Source organism: Trachypithecus francoisi, unplaced genomic scaffold, assembly GCF_009764315.1.
Source record: "Trachypithecus francoisi isolate TF-2019V2 unplaced genomic scaffold, Tfra_2.0 Lachesis_group1, whole genome shotgun sequence".
In the NCBI taxonomy this organism is placed as follows: Eukaryota; Metazoa; Chordata; class Mammalia; order Primates; family Cercopithecidae; genus Trachypithecus; species Trachypithecus francoisi.
In genome coordinates this window covers 50285822-50311236 of record NW_022681454.1, presented here as the reverse complement: position 1 = coordinate 50311236, position 25415 = coordinate 50285822, and the positions used below count along the sequence as shown (strand labels likewise).

The window sequence follows — 25415 nt, the reverse complement described above, 5'->3', positions numbered from 1 at the left end:
TTTTGTACTTTTGGTAGAGACGGGGTTTCTCCATGTTGTTCACGCTGGTCTCGAACTCCCGACCTCAGGTGATCCATCTGCTTCGGTCTCTCAAAGTGCTGGGATTACAAGTGTGAGCCACCACGCCTGGCACAGCTATAGGTAATTTAAACAAAATAGGTGAAAAAATTTCCAGCTATAAAATGGACACAATTTAGTCTTAAAACTCAAAATAGAATATTGAAACATTTAGAAATAGAAAAAAGCTCAATGCATTCTACAGAATAAAAATGTCCAGTCTTTTCATATATATTTAAAGCCAGTGATCCCATTTTTATTAATATCTGCTAAAACCCATGCAGCAGTTTGTAGATGTAGTTATTTACTCAGGAACAGAGTGAATCTTAAGACACAAAAATAAACTAAATTGTAAGCAGCTGTTTCAAAAAAGACTATACACACATAAAATAGGATTACACACTTTAATCTGATTGACATGGAGGAAGTAGGGAGGACATGAAAGAAATTTAGTTTTAGCTCTGCTTTATGCATAACCAGATGCTCCTTTTCTAAAAAGTATATTGAGGTTTTAAAAAACACATTTATCAGAATACTTTAGGAAACCATACTATGTGTAATCCAGGAAATACACTGTTTCAGAATAGGAAAATCATCACTGGCAACAAAAGATTAAAACAAAAAATAAAGCACCAGGGTTCTGAGCAGTTCTAAGGTGAGTATATCGGCAGAAATAGTGTAAATGCTCTTGACTGGTTGCTATGCAAACATGCTAACGGCGACTGGTCCATGTCTTAAAATTTGTTTTTTAACATGTTTCTTTGGAAAAATGGCAATATTGAGTTGAAGAGAACCTGTCCTTTTAGACACCCAGCTTATTGGCCTGGGTGAGAACAACTTTGAGAACTGGCATGAAAGCAGAGGTCTCACTGAAGTTGCTGGTGCTAACTATGTGGGTATGCATAGTCAATCCTTCTGAGTAGTTTCGAGTTTCAATGCTCCGTGCAATGCTGTGTAAACCACTGGTGATTGTTGGTGAAAGCTGAAACAAAAGTAGAACCAAGGGAAAGAATTAAATTAAGGGAGAATTTCCCATGAGATCCTCCACAAACATTACACCCAGATATTTAAGTGGAACTTGAAACAAACATTATAAAAATGTATAAACCATTTAGCATTTCTAGAAAGTTTCTTGAACCAAGCAACAGTTGTCAAGTAGAACCACGACAAAATGATTTACATAAAGAAGTTATTAATGAATTATACATGTATAAGCCAGGTATTTTATTATAGAAAAGCAGCCCGATTTCCTCTCCAAACTGAAATGCTAATGTCTCTCTCTACTTAAGAGAGCCTCAGGCCAGGTACGGTGGCTCATGCCTGTAATCCCAGCACTTTGGGAGGCCAAGGTGGGTGGATCACAAGGTCAGGGGATCGAGACCATCCTGGCGAACACGGTGAAACCCCGTTTCTACTAAAAATACAAAAAATTAGCCGGGCGTGGTGGTGGGCGCCTGTAGTCCCAGCTACTCGGGAGGCTGAGGCAGGAGAATGATGTGAACCCGGGAGGTGGAGGTTGCAGTGAGCCGAGATTGCGCCACTGCACTCCAGCCTGGGCGACAGAGCCAGACTTTGTCTCAAAAAAAAAAAAAAAAAAAGAGAGAGAGCCTCAGACCTTTAAAAAATTCTCCTATGCACAAAAAGGAGATTAAAGATTCTTAATCATAATATCTCAAGGGCAAGCCCAAATTTACTAATTCTTAACCGCTTTTTATAATCCTGTCATCTCTTGAAACTATAAAACCTGTAGTTTTTTACGATGTCATTACTTGGCACAGGTGTCCATACTTTACAGAAGACTTTATTTTGATTTTTTTTTTTTTTTGAGATGGAGTCTCACTCTGTCACCCAGGCTGGAGTGCAGTGGTGCGATCTCGACTCACTGCAACCTCCGCCTCCTGGGTTCAAGTGATTCTCCTGCCTCAGCCTCCTGAGTAGCTGGGACTACAGCCATGTGCCACCATGCACAGCTAATTTTTGTATTTTTAGTAGAGACAGGGTTTCGCCATGTTGGCTAGGCTGGTCTCAAACTCCTGACCTCAGGTGATCTGCCCACCTCAGCCTCCCAAAGTGCTGGGATTACAGGTGTGAGCCACCGTGCCTGGCCTGTTTTCATCTCATTTTTTAAAAAAGTTTTAATATACACTCATCTAGATGTATATGCTAATTGTATCTTTTTTTTTTGGAAATGGGGTCTTGCTATGTTGCCCAGGCTGGTAGCAAACTCCTGGGGTCCAGTGATTCTCCCGCATCAGCCTCCTGAGTAGCTGGGATTAAAAGCATATCCCACTGTGTCCAGCGAGAAGACTTTATTTTGGATCAAGGACCACACTACTACTTCCACTGTTATATCAACTTTCTTTAGTTTGGTTCTCATGAGAGAAATGGTTATTTTCATCTGATGGAACTGGGTGTGGGGAATGGGGTAGAGGAATGCTGAAATGGAAAAAATAAAAAGAAAGTCCCACTTCTTTTTTTCCTCTCCTTTCCTAGTGGTTTCATTAATAAAAAACAAGACAATTTTAGAAAGGAATGGTGAGGTGGGGACAAGAGGACAAACATAGTGAATTGACTTCTTACTCCTGGCTATCTTTTTTTTTTTTGAGATGGAGTCTCACTCTGTCGCCCAGGCTGGAGTGCAGTGGCTGGATCTCAGCTCACTGCAAGCTTTGCCTCCCGGGTTCACGCCATTCTCCTGCCTCAGCCTCCCGAGTAGCTGGGACTACAGGCGCCCGCCACCTCGCCCGGCTAGTTTTTTTGTATTTTTTAGTAGAGATGGGGTTTCACAGTGTTAGCCAGGATGGTCTCGATCTCCTGACCTCGTGATCCCAAAGTGCTGGGATTACAGGCTTGAGCCACCGCGCCCGGCCCTGGCTATCTTGATAGTTAAAGCACATTACCTTATTCATCTTGTGGCTACATTTGGCTTTGTTTTTGTATAATGGCTATCCTAAAAGAAAAGGATCAAGAGTCTCAGACTCTGAGAAAGATTATAGATTCAGTCCCTGGAAAACAGAGTACCTGCCTACTCTTTGATTTCTTGTAACTGGGCCATATAAAAGGAACAGCAGAAGGTCAGTTACCTTATGGCCAACACAGGCCAGTTTGTATTTATACTCTTGTTATGAGAGGGTTAAAATTTCTCTCTCACCACACACACATAAACATACACACACACACATAAACACATACACACACACATACACACACAGCCATATCCTCTTAACCCCAGTGAGTGGAATTTATGATTCTAACACAGCCATGCCCATTCTCTAACTGTCATGACAATTCTGCCCCCATGCATACTAAATGCGAGTGCTGATGAGACAACTGTTATACTAGCAACTAGGAATAAATGATTATCATAAATACTTTTCCTCCAAAACTTACTGTCTGTTCCCTAAGTTTATCATACAGAAACTCCAAACGTTTGCTGGCATCATCTAGCTTCCTCCTGGTTTGCTGCAGGAAAGAAAAAACAGATGTTATATTTGAACATTAACTTTTCACCTAAGAACTTGCCCTATCTCATTGCACTAAACCTTATACTTAAAATGTTGAATGGCTTCATTTTATAAAGAAATGGAGGCAACTACAACTAAGAAACTTGAACAGATTATGGCCAGGCGCAGTGGCGCATGCCTGTAATCCCAGCACTTTGGGAGATCGAGGCAGGCAAATCATGAGGTCAGGAGTTTGAGACCAGTCTGGCCAACATGGTGAAATCCTGTCTCTACTAAAAATACAAAAAATTAGCTGGGCGTAATGGTGGGCACCTTTAATCCCAGCTACTTGGAAGGCTGAGGCAGGAGAATTGCTTGAACCTGGGAGGTGGAGGCTGCAGTGAGCCGAGATCTTGCCACTGCATTCTAGCTCAGGCAACAGTGCAAGACTCTGTCTCAAAAAAAAAAAAAAGAAAAAAAGAAAAAAAAAGAAACTTGAACAGGTTATTAGAACAGAGATCAATCATCTATCAAGTGTGGAGGGTGGAGAGCGGAGGGTGGAGGGGACTGGGATAAGGAGAGGATGAGACTTCCTTCCAGCGCATGAAAGAGTACTGATTGGATTTCATATGCACTGCAAACTCACTTGATAAGGTATATATGCATGTTTGCTTGCACTATATTCACAAGCATCAGGAGGCAGCAGTGGGTCAGTGTATCACAGAAAAGAAGGTCTAAGTACAGTTAGGTGGTAGAAGGCAAACATATAGGTGAACTGTGGAATCTTGTTTTAACCTTTCAAAAACACTACTTAAACACTTAGTTACATTTGTTTAATCCTGCCTTTTTCTAAGCCTTTAAAGCACCAGAAAAAAAGAAAACTATCTTTTGGCAGCTTAAGATTACTGAGGGAAGTAGTAAAACACATGATTAAATTAAAAAGCTTTTTTTCTCCCTACCATAGTACTGTAAAGTATAGTCAAAGAAACTACTCTAAAACTAAAACTAACAGTTTTAAAATTACATGATTAACTTAATGTTCTACATTATACCACAGCCTCATGTTAGTTCAATATTTATTGACTGCTTACTATGTGCTGTACCAGGGACAAAGTCTTGTATGTCATGCAGCTCATATCCCACTGGGTGAGAAAAGACACTAAATGAACAATATATTGCATGTCAGATGGTGATAACTGCTGTGAAGAAAAGTTAATACAGGAAGGGGGCTACACATGTTGGGAGTTGGGGGTAATAAAGAAAGGCCTGATGGCTAATGGGACATTTGAGCAGAGGCCTTGAACTTGGAAGGAAACAAACAATGCAGATATGTGGAGGAAGAGTTCCAGGCAGAAGGAGCGGCAAGTATAAAGTCCCTGATGCTGAAGCACTCTTGGTGTGTTCAAGGAAGGAATGTCAGTGTGCTTGGAGAAGAGAGAGGAAGAGACAGGCCATCAAGGATGCTACACATCAAGTTGTGTGGCAAAATTACTTTGTGCTGTTTAGACATAAAGTGAAAATAAGATAAATCCATGCTATAAAAACCATTCCAACTATTGATTAAAATGAACTTTTGTGGAAAGGAAACCTTACAATCCTTGCTCAAAGTTAACATTGCCAGGCGTGATGGCTTATGCCTGTAATCTCAGCATTTTGAGAGGCTGAGGTGGGTGGATCACCTGAGGTCGGGAGTTTGAGACCAGCCTGACCAACATGGAGAAACCCCGTCTCTACTAAAAATACAAAATTAGCTGGGCGTGGTGGCACATGCCTGTAATCCCAGCTACTAGGGAGGCTGAGGCAGGAGGATCGCTTGAACCTGGGAGGCAGAGGTTGCGGTGAGCCGAGATCACACCACTGCACTCCAGCCTGGGCAACAAGAATGAAACTCCATCTCAGAAAAAAAAAAAAAAAAAAGAAAGAAAAAAAGAAAAAAAAGAAAGTTAACCTTATCTAGCTACAAACAGGAGCACCACCCCAAGGAGGCAAGGGCAGCCAGGCAGGCAGAATATTAGAACTTCTTCCCCAACTAATTATAGGAATTATAGGAACACTTTGTCTTTTATGCTTCTCTACTACCCAGAGCTCCTTGGTATCCAGGAGGAATACAGAATGATGACCAAGAGAAAGGTAAATCATGGCCTGTCTATTTAGAAGTGTGCATTAAGGGCTAGCATGTATCTGGTTATCAGCTTCGTCTGCTCTCTTGTTTCCACCTTGGTCTTCCCATCACTCCCAGAATGTCAGGCACGAAGCTTTCCTGATACTTCCAGTACAGAGAATGGCTTTCCACAAAGCCACTGACCAGCAGAAGGCTGCACATATTAATACTCAATGTCTGGTGAAAAATAAAACCCAGAAGTTGTTTTTTCATGCAGACAAGAAGCCAATGATTGAAAACATTCAATGTGTGCTAACAGAAAATGAAATTTCACTTAAGACTGGCTTTGTGGAATGTTTGTTGTTGCAATACAGGGGTATCCTAAGTAAAGTAAGTAAAATCAGTTGCTTTAAATGTAAATATGCCTCCGATATCTAAAACTTTGAACTATCTTTAACATCTCTGCAAAGCTTTAGAAGATGATCTATCTACTTTTAATAATTTCAATATAAGTTCAAAAAGAAATCCCAAATCTGAGTTTCTTGCATAGCACCATTATGTTCTATTTATGTGCCAAATACCATTTTGTTGATGAGAGGCAGTAAAGCTCGGTGGTTGAGAGCATGAATTCTAGCGCCAGAATGTCTGGGTTTGAATGCTGGCTCTGACCTTAAGTGTTACTTAACTGCTCTTTGCCTTAATTCTCTTGTCTGTAAAATAAAAATGACAAATCTATCTGCCATAAGTTATTGTGAAGATTAAGTACATTTATATATAAAAAGCAATTAAATATATTTCTATATGTAATGCAAACTATGTAAGTGCTAGCTTTATTACTTTTGTGCAAACTTTTTAGAAATATACCTTGCAGGACTTCAAGCAATAATTATAGAAGAACTCCATAAAAGATTCTTTTATTTTATTTATTTTGAGATGGAGTCTCTCGCTGTCACCCAGGCTGGAGTGCAGTGGTGCAATTCGGCTCACTGCAACCTCTGCCTTCTGGGTTCAAGTGATTCTCCTGCCTTAGCCTCTTGAGTAGCTGGGACTACAGCTGCATTCCACCACACCCAGCTAATTTTTTGTATTTTTAGTAGAGATGGGGTTTCGCTATGTTGGCCAGGATGGTCTTGAACTCCTGGCTTCAAATGATCCACCTACCTTGGCCTCCCAAAGTGCTGGGATTACAGGAGTGAGCCACCACGCCTGGCCAAGGATTCTTCTAATTAAGCAAAATATGATTAAAAAAAAAATACATACAGGGTCTGTTGCTGAAGAAAGGCAGCGCTGAATAAGATCCTCAAATGTGGTCTTTAGAATGAGGTGCTCATCTGGAATAGGTTTCTTGGTAATTTTTTTTGTTGGCAAAGACTGCACATGCTGGAAGAAACACATCAAAAACAGATCAGAAATGACCAGAAGCTACCTTATATACACAATCTTGAATCTATATGATAAACAGAAACTGACAACCTTGAAGATAGACCTATTCAAAATCAAATTAAAATTTAATGTGTGAAATCACATAGGATAAGTAAAAATAAAAACCAGATATCTAGTACAAAGTGTAGGCACTCTTCCTACAGTTTGGATTTTCATATACAGGACTGGATACAAAGCAGTTGATTAATTAGGTAACATATGTTGGTCAATATTGTTTATAACTGATGGGAAATAAGTACGTGCCAGCAGAGAATAAAAACAAGGCACTGAAAAACACACTTGGCTGGTTAGAATGGCTGCTTGCTCTGCTTGTTGGCTCATTTTCATGTACGCTGGCATTCTTCTATTCTTTGTTTTACTCTTAGAGGTTGTTAACTGGGCTGTGATCAAAACTGTAAGATGAAGCCAAAGATTAAGAGAGAAGACATCCCAATGCTGCTGAGTGTACAGATGAAAGAACAAAGAAGAAATGGTTAAGTTTTATTAGTTCATTCTTTCACTCATTCAAAAAACATTAGGCAACTATGTACTAGGCACTGGCTATGTACTACTGGTGAGCCAATACAGAAATGATCTCAGTTCTCAGGGAGTTTACGGGCTAATGGAAGAGGTACAGTTTAAAAACATCATCAATGTATGTAAAATAGCAACTGTAGTACGTTAACACTTGCTGGAAACAAAAGATGCTATAACTGAGATTTGACTGAGGGAAGGGAAGGCTCTCTTCAGGAAATTTTACTGGAAGGACAAAATGGAGTTGAACAGTTAAGTAGGAAAAAAGAGTATTCCAGATGAAAGGAATAACATGTACAAAGGAAGGATCACAGTAAAAGGGAGTTAAAAGGCCAGTATAGCTGGAGCAGAGAGAACAAGGAGTATGAGCTGAGGCCTTCCAGACAATGTTGAATATTTCGGTCCTTATCCTGAGAACGATGGGAAGCTGTACTGTTTTAGGCAAAGATGAAAAAAGGCCAAATTAGAGATGGATCAAAGTAGATATCAGCAGACCAATTAGGAGGTTCCTGTACTGACGAAGATTAGAGATTAAGGTAGCATGGACTAGAGTAAAAATGCGGAGAAGAAAGGATTCAAAAAATATTTTGGAGTGATATCGACAAGATTTGGGGAGACAGATTTAAAATAGAGGTTAAAAGGAAAAGTGTATAAAGATGATTACCAGGTTTTTGCCTGGATTCCACAAAAAAGGTTATGGTGCCACTCACTGATAACAGGAAACAAGGAAAGATGACTAAGTTTGGGAGGAAGAGTATGAATTAGGTTTTGGACATGCTGAGGTTGAAGTGCCTCCAAGACATCCAAGTAGGCAAGCAGCTGGGTATATAGCCTGGCTGAACACTACATATCTTTCTCTTTTGATGGTAACTAAGGTTCAGGTCTAGGCGAGTACAGCATGAGAACCCAAGTCTAAACAAATATAAGAGGCTGAGTAGCTTCCCAAAATAACAGGCTTATAATCTTTTTAAATTTTTTTAAATAAAACTCTGTAATTTTTATTTTTCCAGAAAGAACCATTTCTTCTCATCTTTGTCAAAATGTTTTTAAAATGCAACTCTTAACATTTAAGGCCTGGCGCAGTGGCTCAAGCCTGTAATCCCAGCACTTTGGGAGGCCGAGGTGGGCGGATCACGAGGTCAGGAGATCGAGACCATCCTGGCTAACACTGTGAAACCCCCGTCTCTACTAAAAAATACAAAAAACTAGCCGGGCGAGGTGGCAGGCGCCTGTAGTCCCAGCTACTCGGGAGGCTGAGGCAGGAGAATGGCGTGAACCCGGGAGGCGGAGCTTGCAGTGAGCTGAGATCCAGCCACTGCACTCCAGCCCGGGCGACAGAGTGAGACTCCGTCTCAAAAAAAAAAAAAAAAACATTTAAAAATTCCTTAGGCATATTATCTCTCTCTTTTTTTTTTTTTTTGAGATGGAGTCTCGCTCTGTCATCCAGGCTGGAGTACAGTGGCGCGATCTCAGCTCACTGCAACCTCTGTCTGCTGAGTTCAAGCAATTCTCTTGTCTCAGCTTTCTGCGTAGCTGGCACTACAGGCGCATGCCACCACGCCCAGCTAATTTTTGTATTTTTAGTAGAGACAGGGTTTCACCATGCTGGCCAGGCTGGTCTCGAACTCCTGACTTCAGATGATCCGCCCGCCTCGGCCTTCCAAAGTGCTGGGATAACAGGTATGAGCCACTGTGCCTGGCTTCAGGCATATTATCTCTTAACAGTAAAGTATACTCTTGTGACAAGAGATACAATCTTTACAAATTTGACTTCAATGAATCAAAGAATCAAACAGTAGAACTAGTTTTTTTTTACTTGGGCAGGAGTTTGTTTCATCTTCTTATACTGAATTTTGATCTAAGCTCTTTATTTCTCATGAACAGATCAAAATACTTAACTCTGTATGTCTAAGTGTGTTATGTAGAAATGTGTTAAATTTTTCAACATTCAGGACTTTGCCAACTGGCTTGTTTGTGTTGTGAAAAGCAAGTAAAAAATGTTTTTCTGTATCTGAAGATAAGGCTGTATTATTAGCTTTTATACATACACATAAAAATATATAACTCACTACATTTTTATTTTCTATTTTGAAGAGAAAAATCTTTGGAAACAGCTTTTGCTTAGCAACCTCAGATGCAGAGATGATGCATCTGATTTTAAATTATGGCTACGGACGTAGCCAAGTTATAGTAAACACTCTCAAATGTATAATCTTCTTTTATGTGGCCATGTAATTGAAAAATAATATACATACATGATCAATCTTAAAAAAAAAGTTACTATTTTTTGTTTAGGTTGTCTAGATGTTTAACAATAATCATGTAATCATAAAAGTTAGCACATTAAAGAAAATATACTGAAACACAGCCATCTTCCCATTCCACTTCTACAAATTTACTGTTACCTGGAAGGTATTTCCGATAGGAGCCCCTGGGGCACCTTCAATATTGGGCTTTGAGAAAGATGGTGGCATGCCTGTTTGACCAAGAGGTTGCTGTATGCCATGGAAGGGCTGGCCACCTGAAAGATGTGGCTGTGGGAATGAAGACTGGCTTGACAGTGGTATTGGAGCTGAAGGTTGTTGCTGCAGCATCTGTGACTGGGGGTCACCCAATGGGTTCATGATTGGTGATGTGATGGGAACAGGAGGCATGAAGTTTTCAGGCATCTGTTAAAAGATGAAATAAAAGACACCAGGAGTAAGAATAAAAACGATAGCAATATTTCTTCAGCTTAAAATAAGGGAGTGAGGTTATACCATGGCTAAACAAATTTTTTAATAGTAGTAGAATGCTTTTTTCTAATGAAATTTTATGCAGAATAAAGTAAAAGTAAAACATAAAAATAGAGCTGATTTGGCTAAGACAGATAGGGAGCTCAAACTTGGACTTCTTTGTCTCCCTTTGCCCTCCCATACTTATCCCCAATAAAGGGGAGCTAAAACCATGGCTTTTTTTTTTTGAGACAGTCTCGTTCTGTCACCCAGGCTGGAGTGCAATAGCACAATCTCAGCTCACTGCAACCTCTGCCTCCCGGGTTCAAGCAATTCTCGTGCCTCAGCCTCCCAAGTAGCTGGGATTACAGGCGTGTGCCACCACGCCTAGCTAATTTTTGTATTTTTAGTAGAGACAGGGTCTCACCATATTGGCCAGGCCGGTCTAGAACTCCTGACCTCATGATCCGCCTGCCTCAGCCTCCCAAAGTGCTGGGATTATAGTCACCATGGCATTTTTGAAAGAGGGTATCAGGTCTGGAGAACTGTATGTAGCAATATTGGAATCAGAGGTGCCAAGTATGCATGTGCGTGTATGTGCACATGTGTTTAATATGATCAGAATGTAATACCTAAGTAGACATTATTTGGCAATTCTATCACACTAAAAGTACAAAATTCAGTTTCTGATTAATACTAACCTAAATATTGGGATTCTTTCCTCATTTAAAGCCTCCTAATTTTATATTATGGCCTCTCATTAGTATATTTAGGGAATGAGGTCACGAGGAATTTTTTTAAAAGTAAAAATGGCTTGGGCAGAAAGAAGCATCTAATTTGTGCTTAACAGCTCTTAACAGTTACTGAGATCTGTACAGTGCTCAGCCATGAGGCTATTTCATTCACACTATATGTGACAGAAAAAGCCCAAAATTTAATTGCCAAATTCATGATTACTAGTAGAACCCAAAGACCAAAGTAATTCCAAAAAAAAAAGCAACCCTGAAGACTGAAATTTCCTATTTTTTGAAAGAGGCCTGTTGGGAATTTATATCTTGCCTTCTAAAAGGGCTTTAATTAATATCACCATCATCAGAACAAGGTTTTGACGATACTGTTTTCTACTTCCTTTCCTTCCCTCCATGGATTAGAAGGCGCATGCTGAAGTACGCTTTAAATACATCACTCAGTAAGCTTCGCTTTTAAAAGGATCAGTGAAGTATAGTGTGTTCCAAGTGGCTATGTGGTTAACATTACATCTGTAGGCCATTGGATGAACATCTTTTTCTAGTACCTTCTTCTTTTTGGGTACTCTGTTCAAAGCTGGAGGGTCATTCCAACCATTCTGAGGACCTATAACAGATAATAGAGAACGTATTCCTTTAGAATCCTGAAAGGAAAAAAGTAAAACTGAATCCATCACTTAATACTCCAAAATTCTGCCTTCACCCTGAGATAACTGTCACAAAGGTTTTACCAGCTGAGTGTGGGGATCACTATGTAGCCCTGGATTCTCACACTCACATCTCTTAATAGGAACAAGGCCTTCACTTGGTAGGTAAGATATCTTGACACTGTTTCCATTTAAACTGAAAGAGCTGTGCTAAATTTAGGGTGGTGAAGTTTTTATTTATATTGGTGTATGACTTTCAAAGATCAGTTTACTATTCTCTCCTAATAATGAAAATACAGTCTGCTAAAAAACAAAAACAAACAAACAAACAAAAAAACCACCAGGCTTCTGATATATTCAACATATAAAAAAAAGAATAAAATTAGCAATCTCCTATTTGCCAAGAGGGCAATTCAACATGAGCAAATGATCTATTCTAAACATGGTAGAAATATTGTCAAGAGGCCGGGCGCGGTGGCTCAAACCTGTAATCCCGGCACTTTGGGAGGCCGAGACGGGCGGATCACGAGGTCAGGAGATCGAGACCATCCTGGCTAACACGGTGAAACCCCATCTCTACTAAAAACTACAAAAAACTAGCCGGGCGAGGTGGCGGGCGCCTGTAGTCCCAGCTACTCGGGAGGCTGAGGCAGGAGAATGGCATAAACCAGGGAGGCGGAGCTTGCAGTGAGCTGAGATACTGCCACTGCACTCCAGCCTGGGCGACAGAGCGAGACTCCGTCTCGAAAAAAAAAAAGAAAAAAAAGAAAAGAAGTATTGTTAAGAAAAAAGCAGACTCCAACTATGTAACACTAGTAATTTTTATCATCTTTGCCTTGGGAATTATAAGCAAAGTAAAAAAGGGTATTCAAATATCTGTGCTAAGATTTTTAAATCCATAAAAAAAATTGCAGGCTAATAGCAAATATAAAATTAAAATACTACCAACTGTAGTAAATTTCCTCTTAAAAAAAAAAACACACGCACACACTAACAAATCAAAAAACCCTGCTACTTCAAAGTGAAAAATGAACAATAGTAGCAGAACTTATTAAGTATTTTAATGCCAGTATCTTCAAAGAAAAAAGGAATACAACATGCTGGAAATTAGACAGAATAATTTCTAAATCACAATTAATTCTTTTACATTTCACTAAGTGTGAGTTTTGATATCCTCTATAAGGAACCAGATACTTGCTAAAGAAACTTTTATGTATGTATATATGTGAAGACAAAAAATTATTCCCTTTCCAATAAATGTTCTTTCAATATTTTAACTTGCACTTGTTTAACAGATATACATATTAAGTCACAAGAAAACTGTCAAACCAAAGTCACAGAAACTTTAAAAAATACAGATCTTCAACTAACCACCAGCACTTACTTGTCTTGATTTTAAAACATAATTCAGGCGAGGCGCAGTGGCTCATGCCTGTAATCTCAGTACTTTGGGAGGCTGAGGTGGGTGGATCACTTGAGGTCAGGAGTTCGAGACCAGCCTGGCCAACATGGTGAAACCCTGTCTCTACTAAAAACACAAAAATTAGCCGTGTGTGGTGGTGCACGCCTGTTATCCCAGTTACTCAGGAGCTGAAGCAGGAGAATTGCTTGAACTTGGGAGGTGGAGGTTGCAGTGAACCAAGATTCTGTCACTGTACTTCAGCCTGGGTGACAGAGTGAGACTCTGTCTCAAAAAAGTAAAAAATAAAGATAAAAAAAAAAGAATTCATTTCTTAAAAGTTTACTAGGAGACAGAAAATCAGATATGGCTCAAAACAGTCAAGAGTTAACCACAAAATATTAACTCATATGCTGCTTTCTGATTAACAAATTCTTAAACTTCTGGTTCTACATAATCATTCAAATCTCTGCAATCACTTTCTAGTCTTACCCGTGGCTTAAGACAGTCTTGGCATAGTTATTTTCTTTATGTCTATATAAAACAGACAGCCTTTATAACCAAGCTACTTGTGTAATCATGTAAATTCAATCAGTTGTAAAATTTGATTCAATTAGGAAGCCAAAAAAAAAAAAAAAAATTATCCTGATCAGATTTAGGGTATCATCATCTTTGAAGTTCACATGCATTATTGTTAATGTCCATTCATTAATTGTATTCAATTATTCAAAGATTTCCAAAAGTATATTTTATAACCAATTCACCTTCCAACATAGGTGCCTGGTCTTGGACAGAATGGTTTTCTGTAGACAAAACGTAAAAATTACTTAACAGTGTTTACTGAAGACACTCTAAACTTTACTCATTTTATAATTGTTTCTTCTCCCTTCATTAATCCCCAGAAAGTGTAAATTAATTTAATAAGAGAACAAAACTTACTTTTTAACCAAGTCATGTGAAATGTCTTCTAATTAAGTAACCAGTTTTTTGACAGAGGGAATTCATTTGTTAGATCCAATTAACTCTTAAACATCACTTTTTTCTTACTGTTTTTAAGAGAAAATTTTATCCCTTCATATTTAAAAAACAATGTTTCCCTAATTGTTTGCATTGACTGTTTTTCTACTATTTAACTCATGAAGCTCAGAAATATCACTGAGGGGATAGCACTTCCTAACATATTCACCTAATGTGTCTATTTTGGTATTGTTCAAAGCTGTGAATCCAAATCAGCTATGGAGCTTGTTAAACCACAGATTCGAATTCATTAGGTATAGTGATAGAACCTTAGATACTGTCTTTGCAGCCATCTCCCAGATGATATGAATGCTGCTGGTCCAACACTCTCTTGAAGCAGCAGGGAACTGGAGAAATGGGGTGATTTCTACACGTCCTACAGACTTCAACCTGCATTTGATAAGGATAAATGTGCTTATCTTAGCACAGTGGTATCATTTTTCACTGCTGGATTGAGGAGGCCCCAGTGGTCTGCACTCTGCAGAAACTAATTTCTGGGGTCATGCTGTGCATATAAATGAGAATAGGCCCAGCAAATAATGTAACCACCTCATATGGTCCTTTCTGTAAGAATATACAGATTTATGAGTGAACTCCCATTCACAACTGCTACTAAGAGAATAAAATACTTAGGAATACAACTTTCAAGGGATGTGAAGGACCTCTTCAAGGAGACTTACAAACCACTGCTCAAGGAAATAAGGGAGGACACCAATGGAAAAACATTCCACGCTCATGGATAGGAAGAATCAATATCAGGAAAATGGCCTTACTGCCCAAAGTAATTTATAGATTCAATGCTATCCCCATGAAGCTACCACTGACTTTCTTCACAGAATTGGAAAAAAACTATTTTAAACTTCATATGGAACCAAAAAAGAGTCTGCATAGCCAAGATAATCCTGGGCAAGAAAAACAAAGCTGGAGGCATCACGGTATCTGATTTCAAACATTACTACAAGGCTATGGTAACCAAAACAGCATGGTACTGATACCAAAACAGATATACAGATCAATGGAACAGAACAGAGGCCCTCAGAAATAACACCACACATCTACCAGCATCTGATATTTGACAAACCTGACACACACAAGCAATGGGAAAAGATTCCCCATTTAATAAATGGCGTAGGGGAAAACTGGCTAGCCATATACAGAAAACTGAACCTGGACCCCTTCCTTACACCCGATATAAAAATCAACTTAAGGTGCATCAAAGACTTAAATTTAAGACCAAGGACCATAAAAATCCTAGAAGAAAACCTGGGCAATACCATTCAGGACATAGGCATGGGCAACGACTTCATGTCTAAAAGAGCAAAAGCAATGGCAACAAAAGCCAGCATTGACAAATAGGATCTAATTAAACTAAAGAGCTTCTGCACAACAAAAGAAACATCATCAGAGTGAAAAGGCAACCTACAGAATGGGAGAAAATTTTTACAATCTATCCATCTGACAAAGGACTAATATCCAGAATCTACAAAGAACTTAAACAAATTTACAAGAAAAAAGCAAACGACCCCATCAAAAAACGGGCAAAGGATATGATCAGACACTTCTCAAAAGAAGACATTTTTGCAGCCAACAGACACATGAAAAAATGCTCATCATCACTGGTCATTAGAGAAATGCAAATCAAAACCACAATGAGATACCATCTCATGCCAGTTACAATGGCGATCATTAAGAAGTCAGGAAACAGATGCTGGAGAGGTTGTGGAAAAACAGGAATGCGTTTACACTGTTGATGGGAGTGTAAATTAGTTCAACCATTGTGGAAGACAGTGTGGCGATTCCTCAAGGATCTAGAAGTAGGAATACCATTTGACCCAGCAATTCCATTCCTGGGCATATACCCAAAAGATTATAAATCATTCTATGATAAAGACACATGCACATGTGTGGTTACTGTGGCACTATTCACAATAGCAAAAACTTGGAACCAACCCAAATGTCTATCAATGACAGACTGGATTAAGAAAATGTGGCACATATACACCATGCAATACGATGCAGCCACAAAAAAGGATGAGTTCATGTATTTTGCAGGGACATGGATGAAGCTGGAAACCATCATTCTCAGCAAACTATCACAAGATCAGAAAACCAAACACCACATGTTCTCACTAATAAGTGGGAGTTGAACAATGAGAACACATGGACACAGGGAGGGGAACATTACACACCGGAGCCTGTGGGGGTTTAGGGGAGGGATAACATTAGGAGAAATACCTAATGTAGGTGACGGGTTGATGGGTGCAGCAAACCACCATGGCACGTGTGTACCTATGTAACAAAACTGCATGTAACCCAAAACTTAAAGTATAATTAAGGCCGGGCGCGGTGGCTCAAGCCTGTAATCCCAGCACTTTGGGAGGCCGAGACGGGCGGATCAAGAGGTCAGGAGATCGAGACTATCCTGGCTAACACGGTGAAACCCCGTCTCTACTAAAAAATACAAAAAACTAGCCGGGCGAGGTGGCGGGCGCCTGTAGTCCCAGCTACTTGGGAGGCTGAGGCAGGAGAAGGGCGTAAACCCGGGAGGCAGAGCATGCAGTGAGCTGAGATCTGGCCACTGCACTCCAGCCTGGGTGACAGAGCAAGACTCCGTCTCAAAAAAAAAAAAAAAAGTATAATTAAAAAAAAAAAAAAATACAGATTTGCAGACTGAGCACAAGTCTCCCAGAAATCACTACTTCCTATAGGAAACCAAAGTTTCTAGCAGTGGACAAGAGAAAAACAGACTGACAACACGGCAATCCCAATTTTCAAATACTTAGGGTCAGGCCAGGCCCAGCCTCAAATCAAGGGTATACAATGTCAGTATGTCAGACACATAACTTATGTGGATTCAGCTATCATTGATTGAGGAGGGAGGGAGCAAAGCAGAAACTAAAATTGTGATTTCGTTCTGCAATTAAATAGGCTGTAAAAGAATAGAAAAAATATAGTGAGTTCAATTGAGTTTGAACTCTACTCAAGAAGCAGAAACTGTGAGGCGGGAGAGGTAATCCCATAGTTTGAAATCTCATGGTGCAGAGTGCAATTCTAATGTTTACTGACAGATGTTTTTCATACAACATATAAATGCAAGCCAACTTTTTCATCTGGGGTTTAACTGTAAAAAGGATCAATGATAACTGGCTGTAAGTGATTTTCTATTTTTATCTCAAATGATGACTTTACAACCTAGCTCTCCATGTGAGATATGAGTTCATAACAGTATAGTTCATAAATGCCTGGTAAGTCACTGTGTGTGCATTACAATAAAGGACTGACTTGATTCCCGACTACTCCTGCACTCTCAAGCACCAGGTTTCAGCTTCTGGCTGAGGGAGGTAATATAATACAAACCTAAAAGTATTGGAAATACACTGGGCTTGACCCTTTAGTCAGGTCAAAACAACATGCTCTCTTCCTGTTCCTCATAAGAAGGTGCAGAAGATGAGAGGACTGCTTTTAAGCTGTGGGTGTTAAATCCTGGGAGGGTATTCAGACTTTACCAACTATTAGCAGCACAAAAAAGTCTGTGGAACTATTTTCTTATGTCCCCTTGGTAAAATGACACCAAAGTCATAATAAAATCAAATTCCAAGTTAGGGGTACAACTGAATAGAAGCAAAACAAGTCTCTCAAGAGGAGCAGTCAGTTGGCTAGCCTGAATAAGTTAAAGGGGGGTGGGGAAGGTCTGCTGAATAGAAGGTAATATTTTATAATTAAGTACCCCTCTCCCAAAATATATGCCTAACTCCTCCTAACCTCAAACCATGCAATATATTAAGCTATGTGTTTTAGTAAAACCCCAACAGTCCTTTTGTTAATTTAACGTAATTTTGTCTCAATTATAATTCTAACCCCTTTCAATTCTTTTTGCTTTTATAGATTTAGATTTAGTGACTTTTCTTAAAAAAACTTCTCGTACTCAAGGATTGATTTTACTTATTTTATTTTTGAGAGAGAGTCTCGCTCTGTCACCCAGGCTGGAGTGTAATGGCACAATCTGGGCTTACTGCAACCTCCGCCCCCTGGGGTTCAAGTGATTCTCCTGCCTTAGCCTCCTGAGTAGCTGGGATTACAGGTGCTCACCACCATGCTTGGCTAAGTTTTGTATATGTAGTAGAGATGGGGGTTCATCATGTTGGCCCGGCTGGTCTCAAACTCCTAACCTCAAACAATGCACCCACTTTGACCTCCCAAAGTGCTGGGATTTCATGACTTTTTACAAACAGTTCAACTGATCTCTACTTTATAGAGACATCCTTTAAAAGTGACAGGACATAAAACAAGCTACCTGAAGAATATAAATATCTACAGAAGACCGTAACACGGAGATTCATTATGGATGTGAAAAATGATACTCTTGGTCAACACTTTAAAAAAATATCAACACAGTACATTTTAACCTTGAATAGAAATGTCTCAGAAAACTGGAGAGGAGATAATCCTTCCCTATCCTTTTTGTAACTCTTTCGAAAAACTATAAAGTGGGGATGAATATTTTACTCTTTTTAAAACATGACATAACTTTAAGGGCATGGAAAAATGGTTCAGGGCGTAATATTAAGAAAAAAGTAAGGTCAGGCGTGGTGGCTTACACCTGTAATTCCCAGCATTTGGGAGGCCAAGGTGGGTAGATCACCTGAAGTCAGGAGTTTGAGACTAGCCTGATCAACATGGTGAAACCCCGTCTCTACTAAATACAGAAAAATAATCTGGGCTTGGTGGTGCACACCTGTAATCCCAACTACCCGGGAGGCTGAGATAGGAGAATCACTTGAACCCGGGAGACAGAGGTTGCAGTGAGCTGAGATCATGCCATTGCACTCCAGCCTGGGTGACAGAGTGAGACTCCATCTCAAAAAAAAAAAAAAAAATATATATATATATATACACACACATAATTTTTTTACTTTTGAAATTTTTGTTAAAAACTAAGACGCAAAAACATGCATTATCCTAGGCCTACACAGGGTCAGGATCCTCAATATCACTGTCTTCCACCTCCACATCTTGTCCCACTGGAAAGTCTTCGGGGCACTGAAACACAGCGGTCATATTCTATGATAACAATTGTCTTCTTCTGGAATAATTCCTAAAGGACCTGCCAGAGGCTGTTTAGCAGTTAACTTTAAAAAAAAAAAAAAAAAAAACTAGTAGAAATACATTCTAAAATAATGATTAAAAGTATAGTAAATATATAACCTGTAATAGTTGTTTATTATCAAGTATTATATACTGTACATAATTGTATGTATTATACTCTTCTGAGTGGCAGGCAGCACAGGTTTGTTTACCCCAGCATCACTATAAAGACATGAGTAGGCCGGGCGCGGTGGCTCACGCCTGTAATCCCAGCCCTTTGGGAGGCCGAGGCGCGTGGATCACGAGGTCAGGAGATTGAGACCAGCCTGGCTAACATGGTGAAACCCCATCTCTACTAAAAAAATACAAAAAAATTAGCCAGGCGTGGTGGCGGGCACCTGTAGTCCCAGTTACTTGGGAGGCTGAGGCAGGAGAATGGTGTGAACCTGGGAGGCGGAGCTTGCAGTGAGCGGAGATTGCGCCACTGTACTCCAGCTTGGGCAACAGAGTGAGACTCTGACTCAAAAAAAAAAAAAACCCATGAATAATACATGTTGCACTACAAAAGTGTATCAGCTAAGACATCACTAGGCTATAGAAAATGTTCAGATCCATTATAATCTTATGGGACAACCATTATATACGTGGTCTGTCACTGACTGAAACTTTATTAGGCAGCATGTGACTGTACATCAAAGGAGGAAGATGTGTGTATAATTCTGGGATCAACTCTCTTTCCTTAAGACCTTAAAAGTAGTAATATCTGACTGGATGTGGTGGCTCACATCTGTAATTCCAGCACTTTGGGAGGCTGAGGTGGGCTATCACCTGAGGTCAGTAGTTTGAGACCAGTCTGGCCAACATGGTGAAACTCATCTCTACTAAAAATACAAAAATTAGCTGGGCATGGTGGCTTGTGCCTATAGTCCCAGCTACTTGGGAGGCTGAGGCAGGAGAATCATTTGAACCCAGGAGGTGGAGGCTGCAGTGAGCTGAGATCACGCCACTGCACTCCAGCCTAGGCAACAAAATGAGACTGGGTCTTAAAGAAAAGAAAACAAAACAAAACAACAACAACAAAAACTCAATCAAGGCCAGGCTCAGTGGCTCACACTTGTAATCCCAGCACTTTGGGAGGCCGAAGTGGGTGGATCACTTGAGGTCAGGAGTTTGAGACCAGCCTGGCCAACATAATGAAACCCTGTCTCTATTAAAAATACAAAAATTAGCCGGGTGTGGTGGTGCATGTCTGTTATCCCAGCTACCTGGGAGGCTGAGACAGGAGAATCACTTGAACCCGGAAGGCAGAGGTTGCAGTGACCCGAGATTGCACCACTGCACTACAGCCTGGGTGACAGAGCGAGACTCTGTCACACACACACACACACACACACACACACACACACACCAAAAAAAAAAACAAACCCAAACCTCAGTCAACACCTCACATTACCCAGTTTACAAACAGTTAGAAATAATACCCCTCCATCCACCCATCTGTTCATAAACAAAGGAGGGGGCCAACCAAATCCCTTTCAAGCGCAGACCTGTTCTTTGGGACGCAGGCAGCTCACTGGCAGCAGGCAGTGTACCTGTTGTTCCAGGAGGCAGTGCATAAGCTGAAGATGATGGTGGAGCTCCTGGTCCGCCATGCTGGAAGGATGCTCCAGAGGAAGGGGGAGGAGGGAAAGAAGTAGCAGGGCTGGAGGTAGGTGAAGAGGCCTGGTGCTGTGCTGCGTACAGCTGAGACTGCCCAGAATAGGAAGAAGCAGAAGATATGTAAGGGGTGTTAGGGTAAGCATTTGAAGTAGGAGGAGCAATAGGCTGCTGAGGTCGATACATTGCTGACCCCCCTGTTCCGAAGGGATACGGCTGGGCTGGTTGATAAGCTACACCAAGGAGAAGAAACAGAAAATTTCAATTAGTTACAAGTTTATTCAGATAGTAGCAGAAAACTAAAAAGTTATCTCAGTCTATAGAAATGATTTTAATCAAAATAAGTTATAATCCCAAATTAAAAATTTACACTGTTATATTTTTGAGGCTCAAATGCCCCAAATACGCTTGAATTCAATAGATTCAGTACTTGAAAAATGCCATCCCCAAACTGCTGCTGGTTATGAAAATCTTTGAATCATCAGATCCAAGAACTGCAAGACTGACCCTTTTCTGAGACTTTTCTTGATCCTGTGAAAAGACTACAGTGACCACCAGATGGAACCAGGGAGGAATTATATATTCAAAGCACCCCACTTTACAGAAAAAGTTACATGGAGTTTGGTGGCAGCTCCAGACCTTCCTCCCAATAAGAACTGTAGGGTGAACACTATTGTTATGCATCAAATATCTTCTCCAACATCCAGTTAAATCACCAGCTACTGAAATTTTGAGTTTGAGCACAGTTCCAGATTAATAGCCAACTCTATGATCCCTAACAAAATTTTACATACAGTTTGAAGATGGTTAGTAAACAATCAGGCAAGGCAGCCAACTCATGCTTTAATGCAAAGACCTAAACCCAGATTAGGGAGTTGTGGACTTTTTTTTTCTTTGAGACAGGGTCTTGCTCTGTCACTCAAACTGGAGGGCAATGGTGTAATCGTAGCTCACTGTACTCTCAAACTCCTGTGCTCAAGGGATTCTCCTGCCTCAGCCTCCTGAGCAGCTGGGACTACAGGCTATAGGTGCCACCACACCCAGCTAATTTTTACATTTTTTTTTTGGTAGAGATGGGGTCTTCCTTTGTTCCCCAAGCTGGGCTCAAACTCTTCACCTCAAGCAATCCTCCTGCCTCAGTCTCCCAAAGTGCTGGGATTGCAGGCATGAGCCATTATGCTTGGCTTAGGAAGATATAAATATAAATACCAAGACATTCTTTGTGACCAAGCGTAGTATGAACCTCAACAGAGTGAATCTAGTAAAAGTGTATCTGTTCCTTATCTACTCTAAAGACAGCTTTCACATTAAACGTTTGAGCGAAAAGGTTGTATCAAATTCATATTTATGTTGAGTAATAACATCCATTTTAGCACAGAACACACTCATTAAATCTTCCCCTTTGAGAATTTCATTTTATTGCACTTAAATTTTCAAACAGTGCCAATATTTCACTTTCCATGTATAATTACTTTATTTTAAAAATGCCACTAATAGATACATGTCATTACACATTTGTTAAAACCCACAGAATGTACAACACTGAGAGTGTAAACTGTGGACTTTGGGTGATAATGAGACATTGATGTAGGCTCATCGATTGTAACAAATACACTGTGCCACAGGACGTCAATAGTGGGAGCACTCTGTACTTTCTGCTCAATTTTGTTGTGAACCTAAGACTGCTCTAAAATACAAAGTCTATTAAATAAATAAAATGGAAAAACAGTAACAACAAATGTCCCTTGAAACCATTTTTCTAAAAATAATTTGTGTCACCTTGCCTGAAGAAAAAGAATACATATTAAATAATTTCTAAAATTCTGTTTCTTTGTATCAAAATCATGGGACACTTGATTCTTTTTAACAAGTCTTAGTAATGGCTGAGGAACAGGAATCAACTACTCTGAACAGAGTGACAAAGAAGCTACTTCCTAGCATGGTGATTCAGGCCATCTCCTAAAAAAACATGTTTTTTTGCAGCAGGGACTCAGGAATCCTATGCAGAATGGTTCTTACTTATTGATTTGACAATGACTTTGGGGCTTCAAAGTAAAGTTACTACATTGGATCATAAATACTGCTCTGAAAGGACTTTGCGGTCACACTACTTACGCTGTGGCTGTGGATAAGGTGGTACCTGGGTGTGCATATGACCTGGAGATGTGGGAAGCTGACCAGCAGCATTTGGATTAACATTTCCATGCATTATGAAACCTGGAGGTGGAGGATTTTCTCCCTAGGAAACAAGAACATGGCAAGAAGGCGGATTACAAGTAGAACCAGGAACTTCACCAGATGGAATTATAATCTCTGAAATGGAATTCTATGTTTATTTAAAAAAAAAAAAAAAACTTTATTACATAAGAAACATTGCATTTTGCATATTCTATCTTCCTCAGAAAAGCACATTTTCTGAGCAGTACATTTTGAATGATTAAAAGATCAGACAGATCCAAAGTAATAATTGCAATGAATGGCAAAAGATGCTAACAGCCTTTAAAAATATTTATGAAATGTCACCAGGATTTTCCATCTCTACTAATTTCCATCCACTACTCCACTCTGTAAATATAAGTATAAATGCCATAAAGGGATCTTTTGTTTCTCTTCAATTTCTGCAATGCTAAAAAAGGAAAAAGAAAGAAAAAAGAAAAAGTCTTCAGTAAAATCAGATTTAAACCACTGCCAAAACCTTGGTTGGTGTTTTTGTAGTTCAAGTCAATTTAGAACTGCAAAAGGAGGAGAGGAAGGATAAGGAAATAAATTAATTATACTAAAAACTGCTTCTTGCATCCTAAAAGCATTAAAATGCAATGAGCAGGCAGATGGATGGGGAGTGGGGGTGAAACAGCTTGAGGAAGGTGAGTAGAGAACATATAACTATGTATATTTAGGTGAGCAGAATTCTGCTCAAAGAGGAATAATGAAGGATATACCTGTGTGTCAGAGGGAGAGGCTGCAGGTGGATGGCTGGGAAGGACAGTAGGAGTTTTGTTACTCCAGGTAGTGACAGTAGGGGCAATTCTAACCTGAATTGAACAAAGAAATACCAATCACAGAAAATAAAAAATGAAAACGTTAAAAGAAGAAAAAAACCCCAAAAGGTATTAATAGCCAGATGCAAAGCAAAAGGTAAGATTGGCAAGAAAACATACATTAGGCAACTGCTTTCAAGGTAGCTGGAATTCCCAAAAAAACAAAACAACAACAACAAAAACAACACAATCACAATGAAACAGGGAGAGGAAGGCAGCAGAAAAATCAATATGAAAACCTACATCAAAGCACAAGAACAATGCCATTCAAGTATAAGTGGGGAAAGTGAGGCTTTGTAAGTAGAGAAGGAAAAAAGACATTCCAGAAAAAAAACATAATTGAGTAAAAAAGTGATTTTTTTTGGAAGCATTAATAGTATTCATGCTACTACTAATCTACAAACACATTGGTATAAACTCTCTTTTCTGGATTTCATTACAGCCACAAAAATCATATTAGTACAATATGAAGCTTAAAAGTCATACAATCAGAGTATTAAAACTGAATATTAAAGATCATCCAGTCTAATCCCCACCCTTTATCGCTGACAAAAACCAAGGTCCAGAGAAGGGAAGGGACCTACAACTCAATGGTGATTCCAGGTCACCTGATTTCCAGGCCAGTGTTTTCTATACTACACTACGTTGCTTGCCGTAGAGGCCACTGGGTTTTTGTTTATTTGTTTGTTTTTGAGATGGAGTCTCGCTCTGTTGCCCAAGCTGAAGTGCAGTGGTGCAGTCTTGTATCACTGCAAGCTCTGCCTTCCGGGTCCACACCATTCTCCTGCCTCAGCCTCCTGAGTAGCTGGGACTACAGGCGCCTGCCACCACGCCCAGCTAACTTGTAGTAGTTTTAGTAGAGAAGGGGTTTCACTGTGTTAGCCAGGCTGGTCTCGATCTCCCGACCTCGTGATCCGCCCACCTCGGCCTCCCAAAGTGCTGGGATTACAGGCGTGAGCCACCACGCCCGGCCTATTTGTTTTTTGAGCCATCAAAATCCTTTTTGTCAAGTAAATCTTTGCAGAAACTCCAAAACATTAAAAAAAAAAATTATTAATACAATTGACTCTTGAACAACATGGGTTTCAACTACGTGGGTCCACTTAGATACGAATTTTTTTCAACAGAAGTTACACAGAGTGTGCCTGACTCTCTTGCCTCCCCTTCCACCTCCTCCACCTTTTCTCCCTCTGCCATCCCTGAGACAGCAAGACCAACCCCTCCTCTTCAGCATACTCAATGTGATGACAAGAAGGAAGACCACTTCCACTTAATGATGAATATTAATGATGAATAATAAATATATTTTCTCTTCCTTATGATTTTCTTAATAACATTTTCTTTTTTCTAGCTTACTTCATTGTCTTTGTTTGTTTGTTTCGAGACAGAGTTTTTTGCTCTTGTTACTCAGGCTGAAGTGCAATGGTGCGATCTCAGCTCACAACCTCCGCCTCCCAAGTTCAAGCAATTCTCCTGCCTGAGCCTTCTGAGTAGCTGGGATTACAGGCACGCGCCACCATGCCAGCTAATTTTTTGTATTTTTAGTAGAGACGGGG

The 25415-nt window shown here is 39.9% G+C and overlaps 1 protein-coding gene across 25 annotated transcripts in view; it reads right to left on the bottom strand.

The window, feature by feature from the left end:
- Positions 1-447: 447 nt before the first annotated feature.
- The window catches only part of SEC31A (SEC31 homolog A, COPII coat complex component), a 76152-nt gene continuing 51184 nt past the window's right edge, over positions 448-25415 (bottom strand). For 9 of the 25 annotated variants that reach the window (XM_033214236.1, XM_033214245.1, XM_033214243.1 and 6 more), the window contains 9 exons: positions 23761-23853; positions 22937-23060; positions 20713-21054; positions 13828-13866; positions 11566-11624; positions 9963-10226; positions 6862-6981; positions 3448-3519; positions 448-1039 (listed from right to left, as the gene is read on the bottom strand). In XM_033214236.1, the coding sequence (XP_033070127.1) occupies positions 860-1039; positions 3448-3519; positions 6862-6981; positions 9963-10226; positions 11566-11624; positions 13828-13866; positions 20713-21054; positions 22937-23060; positions 23761-23853 (1293 nt within the window). In that variant the 3' untranslated portion in view covers positions 448-859. The remainder of the gene's footprint in view (positions 1040-3447; positions 3520-6861; positions 6982-9962; positions 10227-11565; positions 11625-13827; positions 13867-20712; positions 21055-22936; positions 23061-23760; positions 23854-25415) is intronic. The other 16 variants (XM_033214252.1, XM_033214256.1, XM_033214253.1 and 13 more) reach the window with 10 other exon arrangements.